The sequence below is a fragment of the Bombina bombina genome, chromosome 3, assembly GCF_027579735.1.
Source record: "Bombina bombina isolate aBomBom1 chromosome 3, aBomBom1.pri, whole genome shotgun sequence".
Taxonomy (NCBI): Eukaryota; Metazoa; Chordata; class Amphibia; order Anura; family Bombinatoridae; genus Bombina; species Bombina bombina.
In genome coordinates, this window is record NC_069501.1 from 1,134,076,709 (window position 1) to 1,134,086,520 (window position 9,812).

General features: G+C 36.8%; 1 protein-coding gene across 4 annotated transcripts in view; it reads right to left on the reverse strand.

Moving 5' to 3' along the window:
• SGCG (sarcoglycan gamma) overlaps positions 1-9,497 on the reverse strand; it is a 456,939-nt gene extending 447,442 nt beyond the window's left edge. For 2 of the 4 annotated variants that reach the window (XM_053708512.1, XM_053708511.1), the window contains exon 1: positions 9,323-9,497. In XM_053708512.1, coding sequence (XP_053564487.1) covers positions 9,323-9,482 — 160 coding nt within the window. In that variant the 5' untranslated portion in view covers positions 9,483-9,497. The remainder of the gene's footprint in view (positions 1-9,322) is intronic. The other 2 variants (XM_053708514.1, XM_053708515.1) reach the window with 2 other exon arrangements.
• Between the last annotated feature and the right edge of the window lie 315 nt (positions 9,498-9,812).

The window sequence follows — 9,812 nt, forward strand, 5'->3', positions numbered from 1 at the left end:
ACATTTTTTTTTATTGTAATTTTGATATTGGCCAGCGGGGGTGCAGTGGCAGATTGAGAGCAGGAAATGTTTACAGCCTGCGAGCGGGCTTCTCAGTTTTAAACACTGCATCAAAAAATATATATATTTATATTTGCTGTCTATACCATACGGCTGTAGAAAGACAGGAAGAGGATGCAGATGGGAACCAATCTGGTTTGCAAAGCAGTGGCTATAGGCTTTATAGCTCAGGCAACAAAGCCAACAAGCAGCCAGGAAAACGACCCAGAGCTACTTGAGGGGTACATTATTGCTGCAGCTTGGCACTCTTCTCCAGCAAGCTCAACTACAGCTTCCGGAACCCCAGCCAGCCAAAAAAAGACCCTTGTTATGTGACATCATACCCACGGTATAGCTAGGGGACCATGACACATAGAACTTAACCTAGGGGATTCCTCTGGAACAATGCTAATACATGTTCTAAACACACAATAAGATGCTGTTAATGTTGATTAAGGATAGAGGATGGCGGTATTTAGGTCATTGAGGTGGTCAGTTTGTCAGAAGGGGCTAAATAGTGTGCATTACTCTTTTACAATCAAGGGGTTATGTTAGCTATTCTCATTAGCTGTAATTTAGATCAGCAACACATCTAATTTATTATCACCTTTGCTCACTAAATATTGGAATAGGATTTTAACAATCAAACATCCGAAGCCTTTTATTTGCAAATTGTTAAAAGCAATAATAATAATAATAATTAGTAAGTAGTATTTTATTAGAGTAAGTTTCTCTGATGAAAGTCTACTTTTGCCTACTATAGCAGTGGTTCCTCAACTTTTTGTTCTGTTTAAATGTATATCACAACTCAGGTTTCTCAGTCCAATTTTGCTCACATCACTACCGCCATAAGCACACACCTCAAACTGGAATTTTTTTTATCATTCACCATGGCTTGCTCTGTTGCCATAACTTATCTGCCGAATGCTGGTGGAGATTTATAAAAAACAGTCCCCTTACCCCCACCTCACAAAATTATAAAGTATCCCACTCCCTTTATGTCCAATCAAAAATGATGTCCAAATTCCTATTCCTTATGTTACTTGCTCTTGCAAATGACAGAGTCTAACCCTGGTCCCCCAACAAATTCCATTCCTAGCCTTCCAGCTAAAAAAGGTCTATCCTATGTGCACTGTAACATCCGCAGCTTACGACCAAAAATCAATGCACTGCATGCATGGTGTTCACATTACAAGCCCAAAATCATTGTGATCTCGGAATCCTGGCTAACCGCAAAAATACCCGACTCTGCCATTGCTAGACATGGTTATTCATGCCATAGAATTGACAGAGCAAAAAGAGGAGGCGGCATTGTAATTTATGTTGACAATTCCATAAAGTTCACCCCCTTACAAAAATCTAGCTCTCCTGCCACCTTTGATTTCCTTTCTGGCACAATTGAGATCCCATGCAGTAAATCAATCATTGTTGCAGGAATCTACCATCCACCTAGCTCCCCTGTGCATTCCCTTTCTGACATAGCTCATCTCCTTAGTGAAACCATAGCTCAAACCCCAAAAAGTGAAAGTTTGGTCTTTGGAGATTTTAATATTGATTGGCTGAATCCTAAAAACAATAGTTATTGCTCACCATTTAAGACTTTGCAGCTAACGCAATTAATCACCTCCCCAACTCGCATAAACATTAAAAGCCATAACCACACCCTCCTCGATTGGATTCTCTCCACTTCCCCTGACCGAATCCAGGAGGCAGGTGTTCTCCCTAACAGTTTCAGTGACCACTGCTTAGTATACTGTGTGCACAAAATAAGGGCTACTAAATCCTCTCCCAAGGTTAAAATCACCAGGTCCTTCAAAAAATGTAATCTTCAATCATTTCTAAATAACATCAAGAACCTTCCCTGGCACAGATTAAACCTAATTCCAGATTTAGACTCTGCAGTTGAATTCCTTCAGTCCAAACTCCTACAAGTTTGGAATTTGCATGCCCTACTGCATAAGGTGAGAGTAAAAGGAGCGCATATGAATTGGATCACAGCTGACCTCATTCAAATGTACCAATTTCGGGATTCATTGTGGTTAAAGTTTAAGCATACTGGCTCTATGAACGATCACTGTGTATATAGAAAATGGCGAAATATATGCACTAAACAAACAAAATTGGCCAAGGCCCAATATTTCTGTGAAAATCTGAAAAATAACATATCAAACCCTAGAAAGTTTTGGAAAGTCATAAAAAACTTACACACTGCCCCAATCCACTCCCAACCCTCCACTGTCAAAGTGGATAACCAAACCCTGCAACTTCCCTTAGAAGTAGCAAATGCCTTTAACAATTATTTTGTCAGATGCTCCACCACCCTGATTGACAAACGAATAAATGACACGCATCCTGAAACCTCAAATGTGGATTAGGCCCCACTAAATCTACAAAGACGAAATATATATAAGTTCAATTTTAGACCTGTACCCATCAATGTCGTTAAGAAACACCTTAATAATCTAAAAATGAAAAACCAGTCTGGACCTGATCAAATCCCAGCAATGCTGTTGAAGCTCAGCGCGTCAGCAATTGCTAAACCTGTCACAACCCTAATTAACGAATCCTTGGTGTCTGGATACATACCCAAACTTTGTAAGATTGCAAGAGTAGTGCCTATCCATAAAAGTGGTGAGTTAACCATGGTTACTAACTATCGCCCAATATCATTGCTCCCAGTATTATCAAAAATCTTAGAAAAATGCGTCCATATGCAACTATGTGAGTATTACCAACAATCTAGCTATATGACCCCTGTTCAATTGGGTTTTTGCCCGAATCACTCCACTACAACTGCCCTCCTAAAAGTTTGCAACAACATCCAAACTGGCATGGAACAAGGAGACCTAACTAGAGCTATTTTTCTTGATTTTGCAAGGGCCTTTGACACAGTAAACCACGACATACTACTGCTCAAACGAAAAAACTCAGGTATTGGTGATCGTCCGCTAACCTGGTTTCGATCATATGTATCAGATCGATCACAGTATGTCTCCATTTCTGACAGTGACTCCCTCCCTCTCCCAGTCACGTGTGGTGTTCCCCAAGGTCCCATTCTCGGCCCCCTACTATTCACATTATTTATAAATTATCTGCCAAATGTCTGCAAATCCTCAACTGTACACATGTACGCAGACGACACGGTAATCTATGCAAACAAACCCGATCTGCCGCAGTTTGAGGCAGTGCTCCAAGACCAGTTCACAGAGGTAGAAAATTGGATCTCAAAAAACAAACTCTTCCTAAACACTGACAAAACTTTCACAATGAGCTTTGGAACGGTACCTAAATTACACAAACTACAAAAGTCCCATCTACGCAATAAAACAAAATCAAATGGCACACTGACCGCAGTCCACTCTTTCAAATACTTGGGTATGTTGTTAGACCCCAATCTATCTTTTGGCCTCCACATAGAAAAACTTGCATCTAAACTTTATCCAAAACTAGGTGCCCTGTACAGAAACAAATCCTGCCTCAGCCCTACAGTAAAGGAAAAGATTGTACAGCAAATGCTGATGCCAATCATGGATTATGGAGATGTAGTATATGCACCTGCACTGCAAACTCACCTTAATAAACGTAATACACTGTATAACTCGTTCTGCCGCTTTGTGCTACAATGTAACTACAGGACCCACCATTGTGACATGCTAGAAGAACTAAACTGGCTGTTGCTGGAATCCAGACTCACCCTCCATCTTTTCTGCCTTGTGTTTAAGAGCCTTTCTGGGAAGCTCCCACCCTACCTGAGCAGAATGCTCTCCCAGGCTGTTATCACCTCCCATAACCTCCGATCTAGTACCACCACATTATTTAGTTTGCCTCCATACAAAAAGAAAGCAGCTCGATCCTCCTTTTCCTACAGAGCAGCACAATTATGGAACGACCTCCCGCACACTTTAAAACCTTCCCCAAGTCTAAAATCCTTTAAGAGATCCCTCTCTGCATATCTCAAAACAGAATGCACCTATCATGGTTGATTTTATATTTCCTACCTGCTCTATGTTAAATTCTGCATATGTTATGTATTAATATTGTTTTTGTATTATTGTACCCTATTGCATTAATGCAATGTTTTGTGTACCCAGGACATACTTGAAAATGAGAGAAATCTCAATGTATCCTTCCTGGTAAAATATTTTATAAATAATCATTTTTACTGTTCTTGGGAAAGAAGGAATGGTAACTATTGTGGTGCTTTAAGCATATATGCACAAAAGGTAGATAGGGATCTACTAGAAGTAAATCTTGATAGGGGACTTTATATTTGTCAGGTGGTAATGATAGAGGGTCACATTAAAATAAATGTATACATTTGCTTTGCACAAGAATATTCGATATAGGTCTGTTTATATTTTTCATGATAGGATAAGGTTTTTCAAAGCCCTCTTTTTTCTTTACAATAATTATATGTTTGCATTTTCCATACCCATTTATAGATTACGGTACATTTTATCCAAATCATTTATTATTTTGCAAATCAGGACCAGTAGATTGACACGAGGGACAAGTAGATTGGGCTCCCGCTTTAGTCCCTTGGACAACTAAGTTTTTTTAAAAAAAATCCACACCCCTGTAACCTTCTCTGGTAAATTTGTTTTAAGTTGCATGCTAATTATACACCATCATGCACTTCCGGTTAGGTAAACAGTAAATGTAAACCACTTTCACTTTTACTTACTTTTTCATGCAAAAAATATTTTTAACTACTGCTAGAAAAATGATAAAACATTTTTGAGTCCCTTTAACCAAAATACTTTTAGTAAACATTATTACTAAGTTTAAAAGGAATATGTACATATGGTGTGATTGCCCTGTGCACCATCATTCAAACACAGTTCCTGCTCGTAGAGAGGGTGGTGGTGTGAATCTTGTCAATTTAAAATATGGGGAGGCGAAAAGTGAGTTTAAAATCCTCCACTAAATCCACAATGTAGAGAAAATAACTCATTGTGTAAACCATTGACAAATCTAGACAAGTCAGAAGACTTGCTTTTACTCCAGAAACTCTCTGATTACACTGTTTCCAATGCAGCAAAGGATTCTGGGTGAGATATGCAAATCAGGTTCACAATAACTCACTTACTTACTTCTAGCCTGCTTTTTAAGGCAGACTTCCCTTTACGCATTGCTGCATTACACAGCTTCTAAGCTTAGCTAGGGGTAGTACAGTGATTCAGACCAATCCCAGGACAGCTGTTTTGTGGTTATTGCCACTCATCAGCTGGGAGTAGGTTGAATCACTGCTTGATAAAGTTGTTTTCTGGGGGAAATACAACAGCAATTTAAAATATGGGGAGGCGAAAAGTGAGTTTAAAATTCTCCACTAAATTAAAAATGTAGAGAAAATAACTCATTGTGTAAACCATTTTTTAAGGCAGACTTCCCTTTACGCCATAGCATCGCCGCATTACACAGCTTCTAAGCTTAGCTAGGGGTAGTACAGTGATTCAGACCAATCCCAGGACAGCTGTTTTGTGGTTATTGCCACTCATCAGCTGGGAGTAGGTTGAATCACTGCTTGATAAAGTTGTTTTCTGGGGAAATACAACAGCAATTTAAAATATGGGGAGGCGAAAAGTGAGTTTAAAATTCTCCACTAAATCCAAAATGTAGAGAAAATAACTCATTGTGTAAACCATTTTTTAAGGCAGACTTCCCTTTACGCCATAGCATCGCCGCATTACACAGCTTCTAAGCTTAACTAGGGGTAGTACAGTGATTCAGACCAATCCCAGGACAGCTGTTTTGTGGTTACTGCCACTCATCAGCTGGGAGTAGGTTGAATCACTGCTTGATAAAGTTGTTTTCTGGGTTAAATTGCTGTTGTATTTCCCCCAGAAAACAACTTTATCAAGCAGTGATTCAACCTACTCCCAGCTGATGAGTGGCAATAACCACAAAACAGCTGTCCTGGGGTTGGTCTGAATCACTGTACTACCCCTAGCTAAGCTTAGAAGCTGTGTAATGCGGCAATGCTATGGCGTAAATGAAAGTCTGCCTTAAAAAGCAGGCTAGAAGTAAAAAAGTGAGTCATTGTGAACCTCATTTGCATATCTCACCCAGAATCCTTTGCTGCATTGGAAACAGTGTAATCAGAGAGTTTCTGGGGTAAAAGCAAGTCTTCTGACTTGTCTAGATTTGTAAATGGTTTACACAATGAGCTATTTTCTCTACATTATATATATATATATATATATATATATATATATATATATATAAATTTATTTATTTTCATCCAAAGTATAATTCTCCTTAAAGTTATACTGTGTCTTAAACAATGTAAGTTCCCACAGGAAAAGGGCCCTCAACTCCTCCTATATTTGATACATTTTGACCTGTCTCTTAAAAATATCATCACTGTACTTTTATCTTTTGTACCCATAGACAGCGCAGCGGAATTTGTTGGCGCTTTATAAATAAAGTATAATAATAAATTATAATGGAATCTGTACAAAATGCACATACATGGCTAGATTACATGTGACATGCTACCATGAGCACGCTTGACCGCGCTACCATGAGCATGCAACTTTGATATCATAAGTCCATGGTAAAACACATTAACCAGAAAAGGGTTAGCACCGAACTTTGCTTGAGCGTAGCCTATACTTTCAATGGATATTGCGACCGCACTAATTTGTGCTGGTATTACAAGTTGAAAGATAAAGTTTGAGTTGAGTGAAAACCAAAACTATGCTAGAATATGTAGCACAACTTGAGAACTGAAGTAAACTGTAAGGGTTAAAAAAGTTGGACAAAACACATCAAAAACATTAAAGAGATAGGAAAGTCAAAATTAAACTTGCAGAATTCAGATAGAGCATGTCATTTTAAGACACTTTTAAATTCACTTCTATTTTCAAATGTGCTTCATTCTCTTGGTATCCCTTGTTAAAAAAAGACTATGCACATATCCTAGTTAGCTTCTGATTAGTATCTGCACACATTTGTCTCTTGTGATTGGCTAACTAGATGTGTTCAGCCAGCTGCCAGTAGTACAATGATGTTCCTTCAGCAAAGGATAACAAGAGAATGAAGCGAATTCGATAATAGATGTAAATTGGAAAGTTGTTTAACATTGTAATTTCTATCCAAATCACGAAAGAAGATTTTGGGGTTGTCTGTCTCTTTAAAGGACCAGTGAATACAGCAGATTTGCATAATCAAATAATACATGATAAAAAGACAATGCAATAACTCTTAGTGGCCAAATTATCAAGCTCCTGAAGGCTCGCTGGTCTAAAGACCACTGCTCCATAACTTGTCCGCCTGCTCTGAGGCGGCGGACAGAAATCAACCCAATCAAATACGTTCAGGTTGATTGACACCCCCTGCTGGTGGCTGATTGGCCGTGAATCTGCAGGGGAGCGGTATTGGACAAGCAGTTCTGGTGAACTGCTTGTGCAATTATAACGCTGTCGGCATTTATCAATGTGCAGCGGACATGATACGCTACATTGTATCATGTCCGCTTGCACTTTGATAAATATGCTCCTTAGTCTGAACTTCAAATGAGTAGTAGATTTTTTTCTGACAAGTTTCAAAGTTATGTCTATTTCCACTCCCCCTGTATCATGCGACATCCATCAGCCAATCACAAATGCATATACAAATATTCTGTAAATTCTTGCACATGCTCAGTAGGATCAGGTGACTGAAAAAGTATAAAGATAAAAAGATTGTGCACATTTTGTTAATGGAAGTAATTTGTTAAGTTGTTTAAAATTGCATGCTCTGATCTGAATCATGAACATTTAATTTTGACTTGTGTATCCCTTTAAAACAAAATATTACACAAATATACACTTTTTAATAAAAATATATAATTTCAATATTAATAATGGTTAAAAGGGATATGGTATATGGCAAGGTGTTTAGAATAGAAATTCTTTCAATTCCAATATTCTTCATAGAAAAAATCTATAGATATACATTTAAAAGTTAGCATGGCAACATACTTTTGATCTAACTTTTTACTTTCACCTTACTAATACTCGTGCTAACCTGGCCACGTAAATATTTTACTTTAAGTGCAGTTAGCACGCAATTGAAAAATTTAGTTAGTGCTCCACTTGTAATGTGGTCCACAAAATGCTCAATTTATTCTTGTGAGTCAATTTTTTTTTATTAAAGGGACAGTCAACACAAGAATTGTTGTTGTTTTAAAAGATAGATAATCCCTTAATTACCAATTCCCCAGTTTTGCATAACCAACACAGTTATAATTATACACATTTTACCTCTGTAATTACCTTGTATCTAAGCCTCAGCAGACTGCCCCTTAGTTCAGTTCTTTAGCCAATCAGAGCTGTCTCCATGGTAAATTCACGCGCATGAGCTCAATGTTATCTATATGAAACACGTGAACTAATGCCCTCTAGTGGTGAAAAACTATCAAAATGCATTTAGATTTGAGGCAGCTTTCAAGGTTTAAGAAATTAGCATATGAGCCTCCTAGGTTTAGCTTTCAACTAAGAAAACCAAAAGAACAAAGCAAAATTGGTGATAAAAGTAAATTGGAAAGTTGTTTAAAATTACATGCCCTATTTGAAACATCAAAGTTTTTTTTGGACTTGACTGTCCCTTTAATTTAGGTCTGGAATTGTGATACTTAATGCTAATGCTGTTATATAATTTCTGTTTTTCTGAGACACATTGTACTTTTTATGAGCACCTCAGAACCCTCCAATGGCTTGCTATGATGCAAAATGGTACTTTTTATGAGCACCTCAGAGCCCTCCAATGGCTTGCTATGATGCAAAATGGTCTTATGTTAAAGTTTGTAGTTTCCATGAGACATAATTATGAATCATGCAATCCAGATCTTATTGTATTTAAGAAACTCTATTATTAAATCAAACACTTGCATATCAAAATACATGTAGGGAAAAACAACCTTATTTTTTCCAAGAAAGAATAGTAACAGAAAAAAAATAGTATAATAGTAAGAAAAAAAGTATAATGTTTAAATACATTTAGAATCATATTCTATAATCTATTATTTGTTTATAAAATGTTTAATACTACAAAAAAATCAGCAGATAGATTTTAAATTATAACATTTATATCTATTTCCATTTACAATACAATTAGTCTAGAAGAAATTGCTACCTGAATACTTTTAAAGCCAACATCTTACGGACATAAAAAAAGATTTCTCTTCTATGTAACTCAATACTCTTTATACGCTAGAAACAAAAACATTGTTACTGCACAAAAACTGTAAAACTATAAAAGAAAATTCCTAAGAATTTTAAGTAGATATAAAATAACTTACCTCTGACTTTCCAGCAGGAAGTCTGCTGAGTATTTAGAGGAGAAAAGTTTAGAAAAGTTTGTATGCTGTCTAAAAGCTTTATGAACAACTCCCTCGTCCTCTGCTCTGGTGGAAGATATTTTAGGCCTGGCCAAATATCACTGGAGGAAAATGTATTCATGTGTTTGGCTGTATCTTGCATTCCATCCGACTGTAACTAAATGCCCTGCTAATTTTACACTGATATTGTAGCTGACTGCAGGATAGATAGAAAAAAAAAATCCTCTCTCACATACTAAGGTGTTTACTATAACACCCACACATATATTAATATATATATATATATATATATATATATATATATATATATATATATATATATGTGTGTGTGTACACACACTATATATATATGTGTATATATATATATATATATATATATAAAATTATATTTATATACACACACATGTAAATATATATATATACACACACACATATATATATATATATATAT